Source organism: Hippoglossus hippoglossus, chromosome 6 (assembly GCF_009819705.1).
Source record: "Hippoglossus hippoglossus isolate fHipHip1 chromosome 6, fHipHip1.pri, whole genome shotgun sequence".
In the NCBI taxonomy this organism is placed as follows: domain Eukaryota; kingdom Metazoa; phylum Chordata; class Actinopteri; order Pleuronectiformes; family Pleuronectidae; genus Hippoglossus; species Hippoglossus hippoglossus.
This window is the reverse complement of record NC_047156.1, coordinates 8,121,787-8,148,133: the sequence shown is the minus strand read 5'-3', so window position 1 is coordinate 8,148,133 and position 26,347 is coordinate 8,121,787. Positions and strand designations below refer to the sequence as shown.

The 26,347-nt window shown below is 43.3% G+C and overlaps 1 protein-coding gene across 1 annotated transcript in view; it reads right to left on the bottom strand.

The window, feature by feature from the left end:
- Positions 1 to 1,134: 1,134 nt before the first annotated feature.
- abtb2b (ankyrin repeat and BTB (POZ) domain containing 2b) overlaps positions 1,135 to 26,347 on the bottom strand; it is a 44,140-nt gene continuing 18,927 nt past the window's right edge. Inside the window, exons 2-17 of the mRNA XM_034587298.1 lie at positions 17,132 to 17,281; positions 14,060 to 14,270; positions 7,554 to 7,706; positions 6,927 to 7,092; positions 6,681 to 6,770; positions 6,441 to 6,542; positions 6,085 to 6,181; positions 5,352 to 5,487; positions 4,581 to 4,873; positions 4,308 to 4,489; positions 4,111 to 4,216; positions 3,635 to 3,737; positions 3,461 to 3,548; positions 3,241 to 3,309; positions 2,584 to 2,697; positions 1,135 to 2,382 (exon numbers count right to left, since the gene is read on the bottom strand). Coding sequence (XP_034443189.1) covers positions 2,149 to 2,382; positions 2,584 to 2,697; positions 3,241 to 3,309; positions 3,461 to 3,548; positions 3,635 to 3,737; positions 4,111 to 4,216; positions 4,308 to 4,489; positions 4,581 to 4,873; positions 5,352 to 5,487; positions 6,085 to 6,181; positions 6,441 to 6,542; positions 6,681 to 6,770; positions 6,927 to 7,092; positions 7,554 to 7,706; positions 14,060 to 14,270; positions 17,132 to 17,281 — 2,294 coding nt within the window. The 3' untranslated portion in view covers positions 1,135 to 2,148. The remainder of the gene's footprint in view (positions 2,383 to 2,583; positions 2,698 to 3,240; positions 3,310 to 3,460; positions 3,549 to 3,634; positions 3,738 to 4,110; positions 4,217 to 4,307; positions 4,490 to 4,580; positions 4,874 to 5,351; positions 5,488 to 6,084; positions 6,182 to 6,440; positions 6,543 to 6,680; positions 6,771 to 6,926; positions 7,093 to 7,553; positions 7,707 to 14,059; positions 14,271 to 17,131; positions 17,282 to 26,347) is intronic.

Below are 26,347 nucleotides of genomic sequence, written 5' to 3'. Positions count from 1 at the left end.
TCTTTTCTTTTTCTTTTTGGTCGGACTTTTAAACAGAATTTACGTGAACACGTCACAAATTCTCCTTTCCCTCAAACTCCCTGCGGAGGGAAAGAGAACTTGTGTGGAACTCTTAGGGGGAAAAAAATGATTAACCAGTTATTTAAGAATGTAGACGTAGCCTCTTTTTGGAGAGGGAATATGCTCTTCTATCGATATTTGTCAAGTTTCATATTATTGTACGTGTTGGCCAGGCCTGAGAAGCGCACCACAGATCCCAACGTGCTTCTTCTCCTCGTTGTAAATAGACAGACAAACGAACCTTGGGGGTGATTGTCTTCTCGACCATGCTGGGGATTCCTGCTCTATGCTTTTAGCTTGTATTGCTGTGTGCATGTCGAACACGAGCTTTTCTTTGCATGGCTTTAGTGTTAATGTTCCATGCCAAACTCACTCCTTCTCTCAGCCTTCATCGATTCTCCACAAAAACTAACCTTTTAATGTTTTGAATTTCCCGCCCTCTGTCCCTTTCTCTCTGCTTTTTCTTTTGGCCTTCTCTTCTTTTTCTTTCTTTTTTTATCGTCCCCCTCGCTCCTGCTGATCTCTCCCTTCCTCCTCCTCCTCCTCTTTATCTCGTGCACAACGTTTTTAAAACCAATGCTTCCTTTTACTCTGAAACTCTCTGGAAGGCTCAAAGGTCGGGGCTCTCTCTACCTGGTGGGTAGCAGAGGCACAGGGAGTGGATATCAGTATCCTACAAACACAAAGCAATACCCTATTGTTCACCCTCCTTTCTGTTTTCTACAATGGGAAGCTAGCAGCACTGAGGACATCCAATGATTCGGAGGCCCCCGAGCGGCCTTCTGACAGAGCAGGAACAAAACTGACTGATGTAATCCCCATATAACACAACTGTGAGCATCTTCAATGCTGAAACAAATAAACTCATTCAGTTACTGTGTCTTAGTTTTCTTTTTTTGAACTTGTGTAGGTAAATATTCTCAGTGTTTGTGTATTGAATTGCGTGCACGTGTAATGACTTCCATGTTGTAGGTTTGTGCTATTTCACATCCGATGTTCCCCTCGTTTCAGACGAGTCTTCACCAGTTCACACGACCACAGAGGATTGAAATCATTTGCACCAGTGAGAATGAGCAGATTTGTTCACCAGGTTTATTACAATAATCAGCGTTACAACAGATCCTGTGTCGTCCAAACCCCACGTTGGATTCTGCTGCTGTACCTGTGTAGAAGCATTAAACCTCAGCATAGATATATAAGCTTAATCAAAAAGGGTTAGTGTACCTGGAAAAAACCTCAGCTACACAAAAGCTACTTTTTTTTAAAACAATAATATTAATAATTAGCTTGGATTACAAACAAAATAAAAAGGGAACACCCCCGTTAAATACTCTCACATCTTTTTTTTTTTTCTCATTTAAATAGAAAATGTCCATCCCACTCTTCAGTAAGTGTTTCTCTGGCTGTACTTTCAAAACAAAACTGAAAATTAAACCGGTTTTACGAAAAGTACTTTTGTTTCTCCAGAGTTTACGTCGATGCAGGAGGTCCTGGCCTCCGTCCCCCCCGCTCTGCATAGTTAGATGAAATAGGACAAAGCCAAAAGTCCAGCATGGCTGTCTCACATGATTCTTTAGGAGATGCTTCAGTCTATAAACACGTCACTTGGCTTCTGTCAGAACCAAGAGAGCCACTGATCCCAATCCTCCAAGGCAGAGGTGTATTTTGCCAGTTTTGTCCATTAGAGGGCAGCAGTGTTTCACGATCCAGAGGAGCCACCTGTTGTTTCCATCTGTTGATTCTCCGTTGAAGCTTCCGGAGCCGAGGAGAAAACCATCACATCTTCCAGTTCACTTCTTCATAAACATGCTGTACAATAAATGTCAACATGGAGCGATGGCACCAAACACGATTTGTCCACAGAGCAACATGGAACTGCTGCCAAACATTTCACTGGAGCGTGTCCCGGCGGTGTGGAAGCTGCTTGTTGCTCAGGCCAGGATCAGATGTTACTAGGAAAACATCTGTACTTCAACCATGGGGACATCTCTCCACAGATCTGATCCTGGACCAGTGATATAATGAAACTTCCGCTCCGATGCTGCCACATTCTCTGTCCTCTTGTCCCCTGCGTGCATCGTGTTCTCCTCAGACTCGGGAGGTGACGCAGAGAGAGCGCAGACGTTGAGCCAGCGTGGCCTCCAGCTCCTCCAGAGGTGAGTCTCCCCGGCTGTGAACCAGCGTAGAAGTGGGGTGGTTCCCCTGTCGGGCCCCCGGGGGCCCCAGCAGCAGGCTCCGGAAGCTCTCTCTCTCCAGCAGAGCAGGCATCTGCTGCAAGAAGTAACCTTCACAGAACGAGCTCAACTCCAGCGAACCATAGACCTGGAAAAAGAGAAGAAGACAACTATCATTTCCTGCACCAGAGACTTGCATTCAGTTGCATTTGAACTAATACTATAATATGTCTCCTGTGATTTACCGTAGTTACAGAGGCTTATATTGATCCTGGTCCCTCTAGATAATAAAGTTTTATATTCAGATTTGCACAGGTCACATAGCAGTAGAATAAAATGTGTGTGTTACCTTTGCTGTCTTGTAGATGCCGACTGCGTTATCCAGGTTGATGTGACGAGAGCAGATGAGTTCACAGTGTCTTTGTAACGCCCCCAGGTGGAACAGACTCGCCATCGACAACAGCTGCAGAAGAAAACATAAATATCAACACTGTCATACGAACTTCAGTAACACACACAAAGGACAATTACTTTTTTACTTTGCAGCATTTTGTACGTTGTTATGACATTGTAAACATTTTGCTCATCATCATTGTTAAGAGACAAATTAAAAGTACTTTTAGGTAATAGATCTTTGTAATTGGAATCTCAGGTAAAATTACATTTGTTTACAGTTCCAGTAAAGTTTAACTGTTAATTTACAAGAAAATATTTTTTTAAGGGGAAATTGTATTCCCCTTAAAAAAACACTTTACTACAATATGAAAGCACAGCATCAACGTAATTTGAACTGGTCTCTCTGAACAGTAGACTGCAGAAATAAATTGCATGTGAAGGGGCCAGAGTGGATAATTATTATTTTGTGTATAGTGTACACACAGCTTTCATGTTCCAATTCATTAGATTACAATCGAAAACACACACTTTGTTGTGCCAACAACTTCACAAAGATTCAGTATCGCACAGCTACACAGAGAGATGGTGTGTTTGTGTAAAGTGATCTCACCTCCAGCAAGTCGGGCACATTAGTCCTCAGTGACTCAGTTCCTCCACAGTACAGGTACGACATCATCATCTGCAGATAAGTCACAGGTCTCATTTAGCAGATACTTTATTTTTCATACAGTATGAAAGCATGTCTCAGTTTTTTACATCAACTTTGATTAATTACATCATAAATGAGGAAATAAGGTCAAACATCAGAAGATAGAAAGCAGATTTGTTACCTGGAAAATGTTGTACTTGATGTCACCGATCTCAACCTCCTTGTTGGGGCTTCCGTCTGATCCAGAAGACGCCAGCAGAGACCTAAATCTAAAAGAAATAAAACATCTTTGTCAAAAAAAAAGAAAACACACCACCTAGGTAGTAACGTCTCTTCTGGTGTGAACTGGCCTCACCTGTCAGAAGCAGTGACCAGCAGCACCTTGTGGCCGTAGAACGGTTTCCCCTCCACCACAAACGTCACATCTGACATCTCCGGGTTATTCAGGAAGTGAGGGTCTGCAGACAACCACATCAGCACCTCCTTACAACTCAGTTCACTTTCAACACAGTTTTCTTAGTTCCAGTTTTTCCACTGCAAGGATTTGCTGCCTGTATTTGTCTTGTGTGTTAGTAAACTGACTAATTTGCAATTTGATGACATCACTTGGCTTCAGGACATTTTGGTGGGTATTAGTCAGCATAATTTTCTAATATTTTCTCAGCTAAGAGTTTAATCTATTAATCAGGAAAACAATCAGCAGATTAGTCAATAATGAAAAGACTTAGTTGTAACCCTTTAACCGTCGGAGAACGTCAACATAAAGCCAAGTACAGTCTTCTGCTCTGAAACACTGAGTCTGTTCATACGCAGGAATCCTAGTTTCCTCACCCAACTGAGCTGAAAGAGTCGCCTTCATCTCGGGGACGGAGGGAAGCGGTGCTGGGCCAAAACAGTGACTAAAAATAGACGCTAGCTGCTGGATAATGGCATCATTCTGGAAGAAAATGAACAAGGAGAAGGGGATTATATTAAATAAAGGCAATTTATTACTATTATATGGTTGATGATAATGAGTGAGTTTGTACCTTGGTGGTACGCAGGATATTGAACATGAGGGGCAGGCCCACGGTGACCAGCTCCTCACAGTAGTCCTCTTCTCTGATGGTGGTGGTGAACTCTCTGAGGAGGGAGAGGGTGACCCCGGCCCTCGACTGCTGCTGGGCACAACGCAGAGATTCCAGCCACACGTGGAGTTTCCATGGTACGCCTGGTTAGAAAGAGGGGGTTTGTTTCTCTAGCTCCAAAGTAAGCATGATTTGAAAAGTAAGCTCATCCTCTTCCTGCTGTCTAATAGTTACCCATAGCTCGTAGCTCCATGGTGACGTCCAGGTAGCCGTGCTCGGCGCTGTAGTAGCTGGCCTCTTGCAGAGCCTTCATCCTGGCCTTGCAGAGCCTGGGGATGCCCACCTCTGGCAGAGCCCCCGGGCCAGAAGAGGAAGAAGAGGAAGAAGGTGTAGGGAGCGGCGAGAGTTTGAGGAAAGGGCAGATCCCGGCCTCCTCACCCTCCACCCCCTCAGCCAAGATCTCCTCCAGAGACAGGACGTCCTCTTTGACTTGCTGCGGCTGAGTCAGTAGCTTTCTCAGCACGTTCCTGACAAGATAAATGGGAGGAAGAAAGAGGGAGGAAGGAAAAGCACAAAGAAAAAAAGTGTGAAAACATGAATAAATGTCTTAACTTCAAGGCGTACGTTTATTTCTGTGACCCGGTGACCTCCACTTTGATTATATAATCCGTCACCCTCGCTGTGGAATGTGAAGCGTTGAGTCTACATTGAGTTCACGGTGAACAGGTGGAGAGGTTTACACTAACAACTGGTGTTTGCAGACAGATGGACTCTGAGCTGAGGGAGACCCTGAACTCCCTTTTCAAAGTCTGATACTCTCACAGATTTTCATTACACCGCACGATAAAAGGAATGAATCTCTCCCCGGAACTAAAAATGTGAACTCAAGGGTCAAGTATGATGCAGAGCTGACATAAAGCAGTGTGCAGTTATGAGGCCAGACACACTTTGTCAGCAGCTGTGCTCCGCGTAATGTTTACAGGTCAGGGGACGAGGGATAAATACCTGTGTCCGTGTGCGGCGGCGTGACTGAAGCAGTTCATGTCTTCATAGAGCGAGGACGTGAGGGCATTTCCGTCGTGGGTCTTCGATAAGGGGTCGGCGCCCCGGGCCAGAAGCAAACTCACCATCTCGTAGTTGCCTGGGAAACAAATAAACAGTTAATTACACACAGACACATTCAAATACAGTGTGACGTTTTTAGTGGTACATTTACTGCCGCGGCGATTACATTTTACCGCAGGGATCAAAGGTTTGTTGTCGTTTACTTTGCATTTTCAAACAAACAGATGCATTCATATTAGGCTCTGTTTACATGCTGTCGGTGCTGTGTACAGCCTGTGTCTCTATTACTCAAACCGTGTGGTTTAGAATGGTCCCACAGAGGAATGCTGCCCGGAGGCTTGTAACGGAACCACAGGCAGCTCACTGTGACTTCATGTGCCCTCTCATTTCCTCATTCCTGTCATTCACAGCTCAATCACACGTTTATCTCGGTGATCTTTGGAGAACTAACACACTACTTGTCATTGATCATCGTCTATTAGTTGTTTTGCTGAATGTTACGACAAAGCCTTTTCTTGATCCCCCCTAAGGACTTGTAGCCTGTTTAATTTAGCGTTAACTAGCAATTTAGCCACTAGAAATCCGATCAGAACACCGACCAAATGTAAGTCAGATAATCCTCCCACATCAGCTGTGCCTTGTGTTGAGCGTATGTGCATATGTGTTCGCCCACCTGCTGCGGAGGCCAGCTGCAGCGGCGTGTCGGCTGTGCTCTCCTGGCCGTTGCGGACCGCGGCCCCCTCCACGTTGGCCCCTGCATCCAAAAGGAGCTGCGGAGACACACCACATCTGTTACATTAAGCAATGTTTGACATCCTGTAACTTATTCACGGCCTGACCTCCGACCTCACATTTGTCAATCCACTTAGCATCGTATCCACAAGTTGGCTCACGACAATGTAACTGCAGTTATTGCACATATGTAGTAACAGGTCATTTCCCCTTGAATAAAATTACGACACACAGGACAAATGTCAAAAGAAGAATTTCTAAACAAGCTACATCTGGTTGGTTTTAAACGTTTCCAACCTGCACAACGGAGATGTGTCCATGCAGCACTGCGAAGGTGAGGGCGGCCCAGCGTCGACTGTCAGGATGCACAGAGGGGTGCTTTGGGGAGCAAGGAGGAACCTGCAGGCACAAGACAAATCAGTGTTACGCACCAAGACCATACTCACGAGAAAAGGGTATCTGTGGAAGTAAGTATAATGTGGTGCATATAAAATAAATATTTCCATGTGTTGGAATTGTTTAAGTATGTATATATACCGCCACATCGAGGTTGGCCCCAGCATCGATCAACATCTGGACCAAGGCCTCATCTCCAGCTGCACACGCATACATCAGTGGAGTCATTCCCTGAGTCATGAGTGAAAGAGAGCAATGAGTAGATCAAAAGGGAGAAATATATTTATGTACTGATTTAAATATTACTTCTGGATGAGATTTCCAATGTATTCTGCTGCAATACTCCACTCAGCACATGTCCTACATAAAGAGATAGATGATCAGTACCTGGTCGTCCATGCTGTTGACCCCGTCTGGCCCCAGCAGGTCGATGGCTTGGCCTATGAGGTCCGTGCGCCCACAGTTGAGCATCCGAAAGCCCAGGTCTAGGTGGAACTTGTCTGTGGCAGCTTTGGAGTCCAGACGTTTGAAGGAGCTGAAGCAACACTCTGGCCTGATGGAGACAAAAGACACAGAGAGAGTAAGGAAATGAATGACCAGCTAATTCGTTTCAACCTTGTGGCTCATGCATTTTATATATTTACATCTAATGCTGTTTAGAAATGAGAGTACACTTCATGAAAAGGTTAATGAGCCACATTACAGCGAGTGAACGCTCATTCATCAACCATATGCAGACGGTAATTATGCATTAGTGAGAACCAATAACATTACGAGCCAATAGTTCATGAGACAAAGGAAACACATCTGGAAGCTCAACCCTGTCTGAGCTATTACTTTTTGTTTCTGCTCAACTAATGAGATTGACCTCATAAACACACACAGCTGACATGAGACTGGAGTCGAGAAAACTAAAATAAGGGATTGTCTGAAGACTTTGGTATTTGTGTGTGTCGTTTTAGATTGTCGTGTCACAGTATGTGGGTGGGTGTGTGTGTGTGTGTTCTCATTTACTTCAGCTGTCTTGGTTCACAGTCCAGTCCCGGCAGGAGGAGACGTGCGGTCTGTCTGACATCGTCACTGTCCACCAGCAGACTCTTGCGATGCTCAGCGTGAACAATGGCCACTCTCATCCACTCCATCAGAGGCGGCAGCAGCAGGAACGGCCTGTGAAGAAGAGCGATGAATAATTAAACTTCTATCTATGTGTTTGGTTAAAAAAAAAAAAATGAAACCCATACAGGGTAGCAGATTGTACTCAACTGTAATTTACATTGTCCATTTACTTTGTTACTGTACTTAAGTACATTTTTCATGTATCTGTACTTTTAATCCACTACAAATACCAGCAAATATCTGTACTTTCTACTACACTTCATTTTTACGATGCATCACAAAGTAATCAATGATGAGAGAGGATTCGGCTCACTGATCCAACCATAGCATTGCATTAAGGAATAGGCTCATCTAAGCAAATACTTTCACATTTAGTACTTAAAAGAAAGTGCCTCCTTTGACTCAAGTAGTGGTACTTTTGCTTGAGAATAGTTTTGTCTAGTTATTTGTACTAACTAAAATGTCAAAGTACTTCCTCCAGCACTGGGAGTACACAGCCACTCCTCAGCTCTCAGCTGTTGTATTGGCCCTAATAAGGCTCGGCACCGGGTGCAAGACGATGATTCAGTTATGTTGAGAGGGAACTCATAAACTATCTCAACCGGATGACTTATGGGTGTCTGGCAGAACTTCTCCTCACACTGACCAGTGCACAATGAGTCACCTTTAAAACACACCCAGACTCACACACAGACGTATATAAAACACTGCACACATGCAAGTGCACACACAGATAACAGCTGTATCCACATAATGACTAATGAGTGTTTATATATGTCGGTTGCCAGGTTGTGGTGTAAAACATCAGCTTTCTTTGCCTGTAAGCCATGACTGAAGATGAGAGCAATAGCTGTGGCTCAATTATCCTGTTGTGGTTTGATAAACATGAAAAATACTGCAGTCATTTTTGAATAGTGGGTCTGTTTTTAAACCAGTTCCAACAGAATGTACAAGCTGAGGGAGCTGAACTGAGGTGCAGCAACCTGGCATTTATAGAGACGGTTTCTGAGATGCAGGCTGGAAAAAACAAATCAAGAAAAGAGAACCAGCTGCAAGAAAAAATAACTGAAATGACTGACATGGTTGACCTGAGCGCTGAGGGAACTACAAGATATGTGATTATCGTGGGGGAACAGAACACAAGGTCTCCATTTGTGAAGGTGGTATTCTGAAAGTTATCAACATTATTTAATTGCTCTGTTTTTTCTTTCTGTCTTCATTGTCCTCCTCTCACACCTTTTCTTCTAAACCCCTGGTGATATGGTCGTCTGCAACGCCACGTCTAGCCGGTTATCTGGTATTAATCCCTTCTCGTCTGTGCCTTTCTTTCACCATATGTGCATAGAATGAGTCTGTGAACAATGACACATTATTGTGAGATTCACTGTTGTTTCCTACTGATGCTATAAAGCCTCAGTCAGAGTGAGATGATTGTTTGAACACTGGCTGTGTTATCACGAGCTAACAAGCAGACCTTCTCCTGCTGTGATGTTATTCTTAGCTGAGGCTTCACCTTTGTACTGAGGAGATGCAAACACTCCAGTGCATGAACACACACACACACACACACACACACACACACACACACACACACACACACACACACACACACACACACACACACACACACACACACACACACACACACACACACACACACACACACACACACACACACACACACACACACACACACACGGGCACAAGCATGAGCTGTATACTGACAGATAGTACAGTAGTAAATAGTAAATGGCTCTCCCAGGGAGAGCCATTTATTCTCCTCTGGTTTCCTATAGAACTGCTCTCTCATTCATCAGTGCTCTGTTAGTGATGTGTAATGTGTATCTCCTCTGTTTTATCTTTTGAATGGTGAATGTTAGACTGTTTAAAACTTTAATGTAACTGATACTGGGACATTGTGAATTGACCGAAACCAGTAACAGGTCTGATAGCAGTGCATTTAAAAAATATAAATAATTTATAGAAGTGAAGATTGTTATCATTGTTGTATAGCCTGACTAAGATTAAAAACCTTTGGAAAACAAATACAGAGAATGTATGTCAAAACTTCTTGTATTATCTAGTTTGACAGTCAGATTTTTTTTAATTGCAATTTTATCGACAATGTAGATGAAACTAATGCACATTTGAGACTTGATTGATTTGTCAATGCCCCACCCAGTGTTTTCTGTAGTATATAGGTCGCATTTCAAATGCTGGTATCGGTATCGGAGCATTTCTAAATGTAAAAAGTGCCTGTTAAATATAAACAAAGTTTTTCTGACTGATCTTAGTTAATGGAATTAAATGAAGGTTAAAAGAAGGTTGTTGAGTTGGACTGGGGTTAGCGAAGCAGAATATGTACAAGAAATACAAGAGTAACAAGAGTACAAGAAAATTGTACTCTCTTGATTCTTGTTGTTATACCCTCATGGTTGAATGCACTTATTGTAAGTCCCTTTGGATAAAAGCGTCAGCTAAATGAAATGTAATAATGTAAAGTAATATGTTGATGAATAAAACCTGTGTTTCATATTTTTATTATTATCGTCATTCCGTATTAGCTGTATTAAATAATTGACTTAAAATAAAAAAAAATTTGGACTTTCATGAAGCTGCTGTCCACTGTTCTCTATCTATTGTGTCTTCTTGTTATCCTGTCAGATGTTGCTTCAGTGCTTCAGTCATTGATCAGTCAGGATGAGAGGTCCTGCTGTCATCCGTCACTCAGGAGTGACAGTCAACAAGCAGACAAGAGGATAATGAGCTGAAGGAGGAGGAGGGAGGAGTGAGAGGGAATGAATAAATAGCGCTGATGACTGCATACAAGGAGGGTTTGAGTGTGTGAGCTGGGAGAACGGGGGGGGGGTGGCAGGTTTTGGCAGATTGTGGATAGTGCTGCAGGCGTTGACTGATAAGAAAGCCATGTTTCTGAGGAGAGGAGGAGCAGTGGGTTTGGGGATCAGAGTTTATGGCCTCCACTCAACACAAACTGGGCTGTGTGTGTCTGTTCACTCATGTGTGCAGATCTCTCGGTCCGTCCTCCTGAATGCCACGAGGCATCCACCCTGCCACTTTACTGCACGCTTGCTTCCAGGCGTGCACGCAGCACGGGCGCTAATTCAAAGGGGCTTCAGTCAACCGTGTCCTGGTTTTAACACTTAACACATTGATCCGCTAGAGATTTTTTTCTGTCCTTCACTTTATATTTATCTTAGTGTGTGTGTGTCTGTGTGTGTGTGTGTGTGTGTGTGTGTGTGTGTGTGTGTGTGTGTGTGTGTGTGTGTGTGTGTGTGTGTGTGTGTGTGTGTGTGTGTGTGTGTGTGTGTGTGTGTGTGGGCCAGTGGCTCTCAGCAGATGGAGCATGTCTGTGCCATCTCTTACGCAGCTCTGGCCCCAACCCCACAATTCATCTTTCCTTCACACTGACCAGTGGAAAATGAGTCACCTTTAAACAGATACACACAAACGTGAATTTGTATGTATAAGTAACACTGCCCAGAACTCCTCACTTCTCCTAATTACACACAGTTGCCAGCTCCTTCCCTGCATTTCACCCACTTCCCCTCACACACCCCCCATCTGACCCCTGTTTCTGGGTTATACCCTCAGCCTGAAACACAAACCTCTACTTCGTCGAAGAGCGAGTGCAACATCAAAGCCGAGACGCTTGTAACCACTGTAACCAGATAGCACTTTCGGCTAGCCCACTGACCCGACATGCTATGGCTACACACCAGTAACAGCAGGATGTAAACGCACACAGACATATAAGCACCCTCCGCTTGCCGCCACCTGGCCGGTCATAAAGTAACAGTCAGCTCGAGTTGTGGTCAGGTGTGTTTGAACTCTCTTTAAACTGTAACCTGTCCAAAACATGAAAAGCAAAGGCTACGCTCCCCTGAAGGCCACGTCACACCCACTACACTGACCCCATATGTTCTGTGTGTCCTTTTCCTGAAACCAGTGTTGAGTTTAGTCTGTAAGTAACTTCAATCCGGTCTTTTAAAGCAGACCCCATCATGAGCTGCACAAGGGTCAACGCTAACCGCCGATACAGAGTTAGATCATTATCATAAAGGCTCTGTGTAACAATATCTGGTGTGTCTGTGGTTGGAAGTAACCACCGCTGGCTACTTCTTATCAGAGCAACACATCTATCCATTAGTGCCGACTTCCATCGGCTGGAGGAGAGAGTGGGGTTGGGGTGGTCTGTATAGACGGGGGTGTGGAAGTAATCCCCTTTAGTGCCCAGACTAGTGAGCTTACTGTTAAAATAAATTGTTTAATGACTTTAAACATTAATAATACAAATTGTATACAATGTGGCTTAAAGATTGGAGTACAAAAATAAGCAGACACACACATTGGAAGCTGCCCTCCCACACTTCACCCAGTCTAATACTCCAATTCAAGATCATCACTCACGACTAAGTAGGAGCTTAAAAGGATCATAACAAAAAAGGCGTCTCTCTCTCAGTCTCAAGGATTCTGCAACAACACTCTCACCACCAGACTCGCTGTAATGTTTGATGATGTGGCCCACACAGATCTGGAGGTTTTGGGTTTCCACCAAAAGATTTTTATAAAGCTTTCAATAGAGGGCGAGCCGATGGGGAGGCCCCGTCGAAGGAGAGAGGTCCGTATCATTACAAGGCACTCAAACTGTAATCACTGCCAGGTCCGCACTGCTCTCCTCCACCACCTGAGTCCGTCCCGCGTGCTAACAACTCGCAGACACAGTGTGGCATGTAGCGATGCTGAGGCAGGAAGGCACATCAGCAGATCTCCAGAAAGAAAACCAGCACGTTGCAGATGTTCCAAGGTATACAGTCTAACAGGATGCTAAATCATTTCATGCTGCACACATAAACCAGGGCTGATATGTACCCAAGATTAAAAACATCTGAGGACTTGGAAGGAACAGCCACTAAGGGGGAGAAGAGGGGTGTGTATTTGCTGTTCGTTTCCCTTTGATGCTAATGAGGAGCCCACCTTTCCTCACTCACACTGTGTCGGTTCATTATTAAAGGTATAAGAGCCAGCTGGCTATGTGTGTGTGTGGGTGAGTGTGCGTGTGTGTGTGTGAGTGTGTGAGGAGGTGTTAGGTACTTCCAATAGTAGAAGATGCAGATTTGTTTGATTTAATCTGAAAACTTTCATGTGACGATAATCTACTCACTGCTGCCACACCCTCATTTTAACTGAACAATCACAAACACGTGGATTTCTAGAAGGTTGAAACTGAGCGGAAAAACACAAACAACATTCAATCTAATTACCACTGCAAACTTGAGTGGTAGCTGCATTCTATTTATATGCATGAGTGCTACCTTTAGACGGGCCTCCATCCATCAGTTTAAAAGGTGTAATTAACCTTTACACATACCAGAACACTTCCTACTGACATTATAACATAAAGTTACTCTCGGATACACACACACACACACACACACACACACACACACACGCACACGCACAAAGTTTTTTCTGAGACCTTAACTTTGATGTATGTGCAGCCTTTACTCACATACAATCACACGCTCAAATTGAAGCTAATAATCTTTCCATTACTGACTGCAGATGACCTCTCAGATTTATAAAAGGTGTATTTGTATTTAAATTGTGATGAGCACATATGTGAGCACATATGTCGTACAACCCAATATTTTAATACGTTTTATCACTTAATTTAAGAAGAAAAAGCCACAAAACGTTTTCACAACATGAAACATAACTGCCTAAGACTTATCTTAAGCCAAAGCTGAGCTGAGAAAAATAATCAGAATGTTCAAAGTGTATAAAATGATCTGGTATATTGACGCTACGTAAGTCGATCCAAATATTTCCAACCACTTGTCTTGGGAATGAAATAAGAACAATAATTATCTTAATTGTTTTACACAGGTAACCCAAGGAGGATCTGAGGAGTCCCTAACAGAATTACAGACCATTAGCACCTCTTTAAGTCTCTTGAACCACCAGTCTTCAGTCTAATTCACACTCTAAAGGGTGCAACTTACCCTTCTGTCAGGCTGACATTAGCACCTGGAAGCTGCTGCTAACCTGTAATTTACCTACAGAAAATTAACACTTCTATGAATAGAGGGACAGGGGATCAGAGATTGGCTGAGAAGGAAAGGTGGTCTGCAAAAAAGCTCCTTAGAACCTAGTTGTTAATTTATGAAGTAGGGTTTTGTGTATTTGAGCAAAATCTAATCATTGCTACTTACAGATGCAGTTAGGAAAACAAAACAATGCTTAGAATTTAAGAGAGAAGAAGGAAGAACACACCAAATCACATTTTCATAGGATGGATACTGAACACATCACTACATCAGAGCAGTGTATCAGCCTGTGATACACTTTGCAGAGCATTTATAAGCATCAAGCATGACTCCCACCTCTCTTTGCTAAGTGCCATGCGTGGGGGATCTAGGTTGGGATTCTCCATGGACTCCATTTGTGGGCAGCGCAGGAAGTAGTAAAGGGTGTGGAGGGCATCAGGCGACCAGGACACAGGCTGCTGGGGACGGGTGTGGCGAGCTGGACTCAGCCCCGGGCGCACGGAGCTCAGACGCTGCATGTGGTGCATTGCACGGGAAACCAAGTCACCTGGAAAAAGATGGTTCAGATATTAGATATTTGGTACCACAAACAACTTAAACATGCTTGTTTCATTTGCTCAATGCAATGACCCAGTGCAAGAGGTCAGAAGATCCCTTGGGGGGGTTGTGATGAGTATTCAGGGCCTAAACAAATACCAAATTGTACATTTAAAAAACTACAACTATAACATGAGATCTCAGTCGTCAGTGAAAACCCTGCGGGCCTCCAATTTGTCCGGATTTTCCCTTTTCCTAAACCACTTAAATTCAACCTTCCATTATTCATTCCTCTCCTTCAGTGTCTCCAGTGGTATTTGCCATTAGTATTGCCGTTATCAGTAAGCACAGCCAGACGGCCAGTCTAAATAGCCATTTATCTTCAATCACTTTAGGAGTTAATGGGCTAACAAACAGTTGATTACAGACTCTAATGAAGTGTTCAGCCGTTTCTGTGCCAATGCTTTTGAGTCACTGCACGCGGCCTGGAAAGGTGAGATGGTCGCATTCTAAAAAGAAGGAAAACAAGAAGTAGTTGATGTTTGTCTTGAAAACACTGCTGTGGACGCACAATGTGAGATTTATTTAATTTAGATAACTGAACATGTGGCAGATTCTTATAGTTAAAAAGTCTTAAAGACATTAACATGTGCAGTATTAATGTGTATAAACTGTTTAACTGAGACGCACAACTCAAAACAGAGGAAGTCTGAACTGAATGGATCTTCACAGGGATGTGGAGGAAGGGCAGCGAGAGGCAGCACAGAGGAGGAAGGCCAGGTTGATCGTGTAATGATCATTTAGTATAATTACCCCTGGGTTAATTTCTAACCAGATTATTGTGAGTAGGAGGCTGCACAGAGGCCAGTGCTGGTAATTTTAGCAGAGCGAGTGTGTATGTGTGTGTCTATATTGAGGAGTTTAAAGTACTTCAAGGGGGGGGGGCTTAGATTGGAGTTGCCTTCCCAAAACACACCCCACTTAAAGCTGAAGGGCCTCCTTTGTGTTAACCACCACCAGCAGTCCCTCCAGGGGGTCTCCTTAGAATTCCTGCCCTGGATGGAGAGCCTCTCCCTGGCTTTCCAGCCCATATTGTGCCCTCTGGCGAAACTGAGCTCCGAGGGTCAGAAGGATATGAAATACTAGATTACATCTTACACTGGATTCCCTGTGAAAGCCAGGAAATATCAATTAACTGTGAAATGACTGCTTTTAGAATATATGTTGACAAAATGTGCCTCTCAAGTCAAAGATACTAGATAATGAGATGTTTTCGAAAGCAAATCCAGCTAAAAAGGTCGTGCCCATGTTTTATCTGTATACTCCCTGACCCAAAATCTCTAATTTGCTTTACAGGCTTTAGCACAAAGCTCTTTTATCTGTGTTAGTGAAATCCAGATTGTTAATATTTCCCTAAGTTAAGTGGATGGTCACCCACTGAGTTTCCCATGGCTGGTGGAAGACCACTGCAGAGCTGAAAATGAAACATTCATGCATGAAGATAACTTTCAGTGCAAGTCTATTGGTTGTACTATATTCCAATAACAATTTTGAAAATTCCGCTTACTGGTCCAGTATCCCAGAATCCATCATGTTTATGTATTCTGTGTGTTCGTGTGTCTGGCCAAGTCCAGTCTGGAGATCCAGGAGAACCGGGCAACTTAGCACAGATGCTCCTGTGTCCGCCTGGTCTCTTGGGCTCAGATCAGAGTGCCAACCCCTCTGTGTTTTTGTTGTGTGCATGCATATCGGTGAACACACGCCTGTGTGTGCGGTTATAGCCGTGAATGAGTTTGGAGGATGCCAGTCCGGTCCAAAACAGCCCAGCTTCACACCACCAGAGAGATGTGGCACAAAGAGAGCAGTGAGCAAGAGGGAGAAAGAGTGTGTCTGTTTTAGAGTGTGTGTGTACACTTTCTTAATGCCCTGCTAACGACGGTGGGGCATGAACGTGGCCTTGTGCTGCAGGAACAAATGGCAGAGTGTTAGCTCATTTGAAGGAGGAAACGTATCCACGCTCTAACCAACACTAATCTCCATCCCTCCTCCTCTCACCTTGACCTGGCAACCTCACTCTTCACCTCCATACCTTTCCATAATTTCCCCAGAGTGCCAAGTCACACACACACACACACCTAAACCCTGTTTTACCAACTACTACTGTACTGCATCCTGAAACTATATATCATACCGTTCCAACTGTATCCCTCCAACTTCTACTCCTGTCCTTTTTTCACTTTTCAGTGAAGTTAGTCCAGCTCTCCATCATCTGCCAACTCAATCACTGTGTGTGTGTGTGTGTGTGTGTGTGTGTGTGTGTGTGTGTGTGTGTGTGTGTGTGTGTGTGTGTGTGTGTGTGTGAACCACTTGTTTACCAACCCAAGTCGAGCATAATGAACATTAAAAAACTCCTTTCCACGATTAGATCCATATACACTATAAAAAACACACCAATGTGTCCATATACAACGTTAAATAAATCCACTTTAAGTGTAATCCTGCTGCCAAACAGACACAAACACTTTGTTCCCCAGTGCTTCATGTGCAGTTAAACTCTTCCATCGCTTATGTTTAAAAGAGACAGCTTTCACAACAAGGCACAAGATGGGATTCAGCACAAGACAGAAAGTGGTATAAAAAACTGATATTCTATCATCTCTGCTTGACACTCGGCTGTCTGAAACAACAGTGGTTTTGACAGATTTTAAAAATGTCTGATTACTTATCTGTAATGACAAGAATAGTTTTGTAGTTTCACTGTTGTTTCTTTCTGGTTGCTAAAACAAATGTAATAGATTATACATCTAATGTGAAAACCCTGCTAACACACTGTATCTACAGGGCCACACACACACACTGTCCTGTACTCACTCAGTTCGGAGATGCTGCCCACACAGGTAGCAAGCAGGGACTGTTCCAGCGTCCTCAGCTCCAGTTGGGCATAGGCATCCTCCCTGCTGTCCACAGACGTCTGCTGGTTCTCCGTGTACGGACTGAAATGGGCCGGAAGAGACAAAACACCTGGAAAGACAAAAACAGCAAGAGGATATTATTATGATTAATGTGAGGCCACGGAAGAAAATAAACCAAAAAACCTCTGTTCACACTGCTCCTATGCGAGTCCCAAAACAATTACAGTGGTGATATTTACAGAGTGTATTTATAATCCTGGTAACACATAATCAACAGCGCTGAGGGCAAGTAAACACACAAGGGAACGTGAGCCGTGCTCAATGCATTCAGGAAAATAAACAGAGCACACAGTGACATGAGGCTAATACAAACAAATACTGCATCCGACTCCAGTGGAGGCCTCAGCGGAAGAATACAGAGACAGAGGAAAACCAAGTTAAGAATTAATTGTTACCATGGACACGTTGCTTTAAAAACATAATACAGTATTATACAACATGAACAACACGTACACATTACTTGCTTGATGCTACATGTCATGTCTGTAGGTATTTTACATAATAAACTTGTACAACTAGTAGTAAAAGGTTAATTTCTAGGGTACCGTCAATCAACAGAGTTCTGAAGGGGTCAAAGACCAACAGCAGCCTCAGACTCCAACTACTGTGACCTTTTATTTACACTAATCCACCCACGGATAAAGAAGCAAACAGATCTGGTTATGAAAGGATTGGATTTAAGTTCTGACAAGTTGGAAAGATGTAGTGCGTGAAACACTGACTGTAAAGACTTACAAATTAAGTATGAGTTTGAAGGAGGTAAAAGGAGAATCCTCTTATAGTTGTACTTGTTATCATCCTTCTTTAAAGACATTTTATCAAAAAGGGACAAGAATCCAGAATATACTGGAAATAATACAAAGTAAATAACTTTCAGCAGGATGAAATCACTGAGGTGCTACAGCCACTGTCATGACTTGATGGTATAACTAGGGTCTAAGACATGTGTGGTATTTCCTCTTCAAATGGACCCTCTGGAGATTCATCCAGCAATCACAGTTTTAAAACACAAGTCAAAGTCTAATGAATTTGAAAACAAAGTCACATCTAGGGAAAATCACTTCTCTGCAAAAATATATTCAGATATCAGGCAAATTACAAGTTTGCACTTTTATTCTCCACGACAGCCAGTTGTCAGACTAATTGCAGACAAGGAGATAACATCACTCTTACATAAAACAAACACGTTCTCCTGTTCTTTCACCGCTGTGCCCTCCTGTGATCGCTGTTTTCCAGCTGAGATGGATATAAGTTGTGAAAGGGGAGAACAGAGTGTTTTTCTGCCTTTTAGTGCATCTCTGCTGGATCTTTATTAGCTTTGTCTGGAGCAATATGTAATTGTTTAAGAACCGGCATGTACTGTTCACTAGCGTGCATCTATAGTTGGTAAAGGCGAACACGATTAGCTGCTCTAAGGTCAACCTTTACTTCACAAATGAGAGAGGATGGATGTGGAAATTAATAGAGAACTAGAAAGTCATTGCAGGTCTGTGACTTACTTACAAAGCCTGAGGAAAAAGGCCTCCTCATCTCATAGTCTCCCAAAAGGGAAAAGATGGACTAGCATCCATAAAATGACATTCCCATGTGCTTCCAGTGAAAGCTGCCCTCTAATTGGAATCTGCGGGATGTTGAAAAAGAAGAAACCCTCTGCATATAAAAAAAATCCCATCAACCTATTCTGAAATCACCATGACACAAGAGGAGAAGGGGAAGGGGGAACAAACTGGCTGACTGAATATATACGAGAGCAAAGGACAGATTATTTCAAAGCTACTAAGGTTACCAATAAATCCTTTCACAGAATATACTTGTCTTGCCTCCAGACATTTATCTGCATTATAAATTGTCTGCGATACGGCTCCATGTGCTCACAGTAGACATGTAACTGTGCCTAAAGCTGGAACTTGCCCAGACCTTGACTACCTTTAAATTCAGGTTTAAAACATTTATGACCCCCACTGCTTTCGACTGAACATTAAACCTCCACATTAATCATTCACCTGACGCTTATATCGCGACCTACTTCGGATTTCTTTTGAGGTCTAACTTTCTTTTTATGAAATGTTAGTCATTTCAATTTATATTTTCTTCACGATGTGTCTCTGAATGTATTAATGCAATATGTAAAGCTCTTTATCCAGGTTTTTTTATCTCCATTTTATACAGACAGTTTAATAACCTCGAGCCAAGGATAGATAATACAACCGCACAAAGCTAATCTATGAAACATGTACAGTATAGAATTGCATGTGCTGGATGTAAACATCATGAAGTCAGTACGTATCAAACTGCTTTATAAAGACAGTTAGAGGAAAACATCAGACCAGAGAACGTTTTTTCAAGGGAGAGGTTCAGGACACTTGATATGTTTGGTTCCTAAAAACAAAGACAGAGAGAGAAAGTCACTTCAGTCTGGAGCGGGGCTTCATAAATGAAAACCATATTGATATATTTAATGATACAGGCAGGGTTATGCTACCGAAGGGAAACCGCTCTCATACCCCCCCAAAAAAAAAGCGTATCTCTCTCCCTCTCCTGCTCTGCTCCATGCGATTTGTATAATATGTGCTGACTCCCCGCTGCCTGCACAATGGAAACGGCTGCCTCTAGCACAGACTACAACTGTGACAAAGAACACGTCAGATGGGCAAACTGTACACAAACAAGCTTCAGCATATCCCCTCACACAGCCAAAAACAAAACAGTGCTCTCATGTCAGTGCATATCAAAATTGTTGGTATTTCTTTGATGTGTCTCTTCAGGTATTTTAGTAATTATGATGATGGTTTTGCTTAACATAAATGCGGCGTGTGGAGATTTTTTCATAACATTGTGAGAATCCCCCCCCCCCCTCTCATCATTACCTTCATAAGGCCTTGGGTCGTCCTTGCACAGACAAGATAAAGCAAAGTATTTAATGGTGACGGCCGCATACTTGAAACACCTCTTATTGTGTTAACTTTCTCATGCTCTGCAAACGCTCCTGAGCTGCCTCACCGTGTTAACACCACCGTGGTTTATAGGCCACCGTAACTGCTGCGGCCTCCATGACGAGCTGGTAGGTGTTCATGTACGTGACGAGTGACGTGAATAGCTCATTCAGAAATGGCTCGATTCCAATTTATTGTCGGAGGAGACTCGTGCCTCCCGAGGTGTAGGAGCCATTCTCAGACATTCTGTCTCATTAGTGCGGATAAGGCTGTGTGAGAAAACACCAACGTGTCGGCAGGTGTGTTCATGAGCATGTGTGTGGAAAGAGAGCTAAATTAACTCCCTGTAGTGTGATTCACCAAGAAGGGCCTTTAAAAAAAGGGTTCATAATGGTAACCTAAAAATAGACAGAAACCAGTGTAATGAACCAGTTTAAATCGGTTCAGAAAACATTCAGCAACTGTTAAAGCACTGCTCTCCTGTTATGTTTCTTGTATGACAGTTGAAAACAATTTGGGAGGAATCAAAACAGCAGGCACTTAACCAGCTCAGGGAGAACGTTACCTTTTATCCAGGCACTGATTTGACGTCTCCTGAAGTTCCTGTTGTTACTTCTCTAATCTTTGGTCTATACTTAGCGCGCTTAAAATATGCACGTCTTGAGCAGAAGCTAAATCTTTCTTTTTAAGCTTTTCAATCGATATTCTCTCGCAGCTGTGGCAGATATTCACACACCACCACACTCTCAGTAGTTCCCACAGTCCCACCCCATGGCTTGCTTCACCGCCGAACCCCAGCCTGCGTCATTTGGGCCTGATGTCGGTCTGCAAGCCAACCAGGGACCGTCTCCCAGCACCACCACCACCCACACCGCGAATATCACGAGCACCAACAGCTCCAGCACTAAACGCATCATTTCTCTCTGGCAATGAGAGAGGCCGAGGATAAGAGAGAGGAGGAGATGAGAGTATAAGTTAAGAGGAGTGGGACTGAGGGATGTAGGGCTTTAGTGGAATACGAATGAGTCATGTGGAGAAGGGATACGGCTGAGGGGGGGCTGGGGAGAAAGGCAGGAATATCTGAGACTTCGAAGAGGGTGAGGCAAGGGAATCCAATTGGCACGAGGGATTCTTTCTTTTGCGGCCACCATGGCTCCCTTTCTGAGGTTGACCCTGCAAATGTCATGTGGGAATCCCAGCTACAAATCACAGCTGAAACCACAAATCCCGGGGCAGTCCCCAGCCCATCCAAACTATCTATCTAAACCATTACGCAGCTCCTCCTAGGTCAGCAGAGCCATCACTCACAACGATGGTGGAAATGCTGTCAAAACAAGGTCAAAGGAATCCAACTGCTACTTTTTTGGCAAATTTGACTTCAATTTTTTACTTGCAACCGAATCCTTTATGTAACTACAGAATGTAAAAAATCTGCTAATCACCCCCGCCAAGGAGGTTAAGTTTTTGTCTGTGTTTGTTTGTCTGATAGTTACGCAAGATTACGCATATTCCACTGGATAGATGAAACTGGGATACAGTATGGTTCAGGGAAGAACCCATTCAATTTCAAAGATTTTGTTTTTTCACTTTCTTTAACCTTGTGAGATAGGGTATTTTTTGATAATTTCCCAGGGAATAATTAATTTATCTTGATGGAAAAACATCAAGGTTATTTGCGCAACTAATATCTATGAGTGTGTGCAATTTAGTGTGGCTTTATAAAATTTAAGAGGATTGTTGGACCTTGACGGAGGTATGCACGCTACTGAGTGCCATTCTAGTTTAGACCTTAACATTTTCTGCCTGTGTTGTCATTTTCTTTCACAGCTTTTGGTTTTATTTGTGTTCCCACCAACTCAGCCCTGACATGAGGACATTCTTGAACCAGATTTGGTCTGTGCGCGCAGATTTGTTTTGTCTACCGTAAAGAGAGTGTGAAAGACAGAAGGACATGATCAGCTTTGTGGCTGCTGCATTGAGTGAAAAACTCAAAACACACACACACAACAACACCTGCCTTGGCTCCTTTAACAGCCTCTTCATTCATTACAGACTGGACGGATCAGAGACTCAGGGAAAGGGATGCTTCAAAGCCACTTCCCCTACCCAGAAACGATCTCTCATTCTGGGCCAGGAGCTTATATGCTTGTCCCTGAGTGGAGGCTGGAGGGTCTACAGTCACACAATACTGCAGTGTTTGACAGGGCTGTCATTGGGTGTGTATCACCCCCACATTCTCCTGATCTCCTCTGTCCTTCAGAGAGCATGCCTCTAGTACAACAAAAGACACACACATGCTCCTGCTCCATTTCATGTCAGTGGAATCCAAAGGCCAGATGTGATCCTTCACTCACCGGCCTGGCCTCTGGTTTTCCACCCTTGAAAGGCTTGAAAACACCTGTTTTTCACACATCCAGCTTCACCCACACACCCCACATTCTCCTCCCTGCTTTCAAGAGACTGAATGCCACAATGTTGGAGGGATAAAGCACGATTTTAGAAAGGGTAACAGTGAAATTCATTAATACATTTAATTTACATCAATAAATGTATGGTGTTGGCTTTGTTCAGCAATGCCAACAGCTGGGTTTCAGCATACAGGGTTAAAAATATCCATGTGTTTGCCTGCTCTGGGGGACCCTCCTTACGATCCTTCTCTAAACAGAGTTTGAGAGTGAAAGAGGCGCATTTAGAAGCTTAAAGTGGTCTATAAGTATTTTGGCTAAAAATAATCATCTATTTGACAAGTTATCATTCAGCGACATGCCACAACATCAAAACGAGTAGCTGGTTTTGATGTTGTTGCTGATAGGTGTATAAGCATGTCTTTCAAGATACAAACTACCCATGTTGAGTTGGTGGGCGGACAGAGAAGCATTCATAAGCCTTACAAGTACATTTTTAGTTTGGACTGAATCGACCATTCACTTGAATATTTGTGGCCAACTTGAGGCGTGATTTAAAAGGCATCAAAAAGTCACTGATCTCTCTCACACGTGCCTGTCAGAGCCTGATAAATCACAGTCTGTCATAGACAAGTGAAGTGGGCTCTGGTCGCTGTCCCCTGACACCTCTGGTGACCCCCTGGCTGCAGTGGCTCACGGGTCAGTAGTAGCGCTGAGCTGGGGCTAAAAGAGGAAGTGACCTTATCAGCTGTGTAAAAGGGGGCTTTCCTAAGTCACTGAGTAAGAACACCCACACACATCATTAATCCCACTGGGACACACGCTCAGTGTAGATGGGAAAAGAGGAAAGTTTCTATATTTGGTCAACATGAATGAATCTCAAGTAGAACACTTAAAAGCTGTTGCCCCTCAGGCTACATCCACACGATTACGTTCAAGTTTTAAAACCCATCACTGCTGCTGCGTTTACTCCTGGCGTCCACACTGCTTAGAGGTTTTTGAGCACCGAAAACTGAGACGTTTCTGAGCACCTAAAAATGAGAAGTTTGGAAACTCTGCGGCTGTGTTGTTGTGTGGGCGGTCAAAAAACACCTGGATTCAAACTAGACTACCAGCAGTAAATGCAAAACATTGTAACACTTATCGTGAGTAAGACTTCCAGTTAATTGTTGAGCCAAGATAATTAATCCTTCTTTTCATCATTGTCTTTTCTCTCTCGTAGTATTTCCTGTAATTAAGCAACCAAATGCAGAGTAGACTATTTGCTTCCTGTTTACACGGACACGCACATGCCTGGTGTATGTGAATGGTCGTCTGATGTCCATTTTCCGGTGTGATAGTATGGACAGGGATGATTAACAATACTGTGCTTAAACACTCATGTGGATTGAGGACATTTTAGTTTCAAATGGTTTTTGAAAATGTAAACATTGTAGTAAGAATGTAGCCTCAGGCTGTTGCTGGTTGGCTTGTTTAGACGTTTTCTAGGAAACAGAAAGAGGGCTAAAACTAAGATTTCAAACTTTGGATCCTAGTTCCTGCCCACAGGCTGGAAGTAAGATTCTTGTATCTGTGGGCCGTTAGAAGTCTGCCAGGAAGCCCAGTGTGCAAAACCACAAAGATTAGATCTGAATCACCACACGGGATACGCTGGATCCTCCGAGAGAGAGAGAGAGAGAGAGAGAGAGAGAGAGAGAGAGAGAGAGAGAGAGAGAGAGAGAGAGAGCAGAGTGTGTTCACGAACTCTGAAATGAAAGTTTTACAACGTCCTGCGAACCATAAGATATAGAAAGCTGTTCGTACAACCATGGGCTACGAGCTATTTCCTATCCCTCATATGGAAAATTCGGCCAATGGACGATATATAATCTAGTACCACATAAAATGCTCCTGAGTAAATCTGAGGTGCTTGAGCTCGTGCAAATACTACGCATTAAGTTTTAACAGTGCAAAAATAAGTGTGGTGCTGTAAATGTGGTCTGCAATAAACATACCCCTCCACACACACTCACATTGTCACAGGCCACTTTGGGGGACATTACATAGATTTACCCCCTCGAACCACAACCACTACTTCCCTAACCCAGTCTGAAAATGGTCCTCAAAGGGAGCCTATGAAGGACGCACTCACACACACGCATTAGGAGTGGTAGAACTCGATGGGCCTGGCTTTGGTTGCCCGCAGCCTTGAAAAATATTGCCATTAGCTCCTCTATACAACCAACCTTAATCCTAAACATGACTTCAGCTCTCTCCCCCCTTTTCCATTCCTCTTTCTCTCTCTCTCTAATCATGTTTTATACTTTACATTCCAGGCCAACTGTGGTGCCTGTGGCTATCTCGTCTCATTCAACATTCCCCGTTTCCATATGTTGCGCCACTTCACAGAGTGCAGCAAAGCGACAGTATAGCTCCATTATTAGACAGGTTTTACTGGCTTATTGTACATATATATATATATACGCGCGCTGAAAATACACAGTATGGAGGTTTTGGTTTGTTTTCTCTAATGACGTAGGACAATGGAAATGACACACGCCGGAATAACGCATCCATACAAACATCTAACCTCAAACCCACCCGCTCATAATTGAATCCACTTTTACTATTGAGATGATGTCAGCATCCAAAACACTGCTGGGTGTTTGATAGATGACACCACAGTCAGAAAAGCAAAAATAGTGCTGGCTCTACATACATTTTGTTTTAGAGAACAATTCTCAAAGAGTGGCTGGAGCAGATCAGTCATTTTAAACAGTTGACCTCCCTTTTTACGAACAAGCTGCCCTCTATTCAGCTCTCTGACAAATAACTCTATGGGCAGCAGCCTGGGCAAAGGAGTACAAAGTGTGTGCGTGTTTTTGTGTGTCTACATGATTGTGTGTTTGCACTAATTGCTCTCTCGCTCTGGATATGGGTGATCGGCTCATTTTCTCTCAGCTGGACCGTCTAGGGAGTGAAAACAGAAAGCCAGTCAGTTCGGGTAGCAGACAACACGCTCATTGAGCTGAGGCCTGAACCTGAACTCTGCAGCGTTGCCTCAGAGGGACATGCACCCACCCACCCACCCACCCACCCACACACACACACACACACACACACACACACACACACACACACACACACACACACACACACACACACACACACACACACACACACACACACACACACACACACACACACACACACACACACACACACACACACACACACACACACACACACTTAAGTTTCACCGGCCAGTTGCCTGTGTGGATCTCTCACATGTTTAAGTGAACAAGCTGCATGACAACACATCCGAATGGAGTGTGTGCAGTGATGGATGTTTGAAACCACTTACCACCAAATAAACAACAACTCTGGACATTTGTTAGTAATCAGATGTTAAGTCGCTTCACTGTGAAATTAAACAGTTTCAGCCTTGTAAGATTAAACACTTTGATTCTTAATTAATTTCAAATGGGAGGTTAATTAACAACACAAACTAAGAGAAGCACAAATTTTACAAGTACGTGACTCAACCACGTTAACGACACACGACTTCCTGACATGGATCATCAGCTTATTGATTGTTTTAATTTGTTTTATGCTCACTCATTAGTTTTGTCATTGATAAAAAAAAAAAAATCACACTATGGCACTTAAATAAATAAATAAATCACATTAAGTCTGAAATAACCTGAACATTAGACACTTTTGTGTCACACGAAGATGCAAGTGGCACAGTTTCTTTATCACCTCCACCCCTGCCTGGATAAAATCCATAAAAAGAAC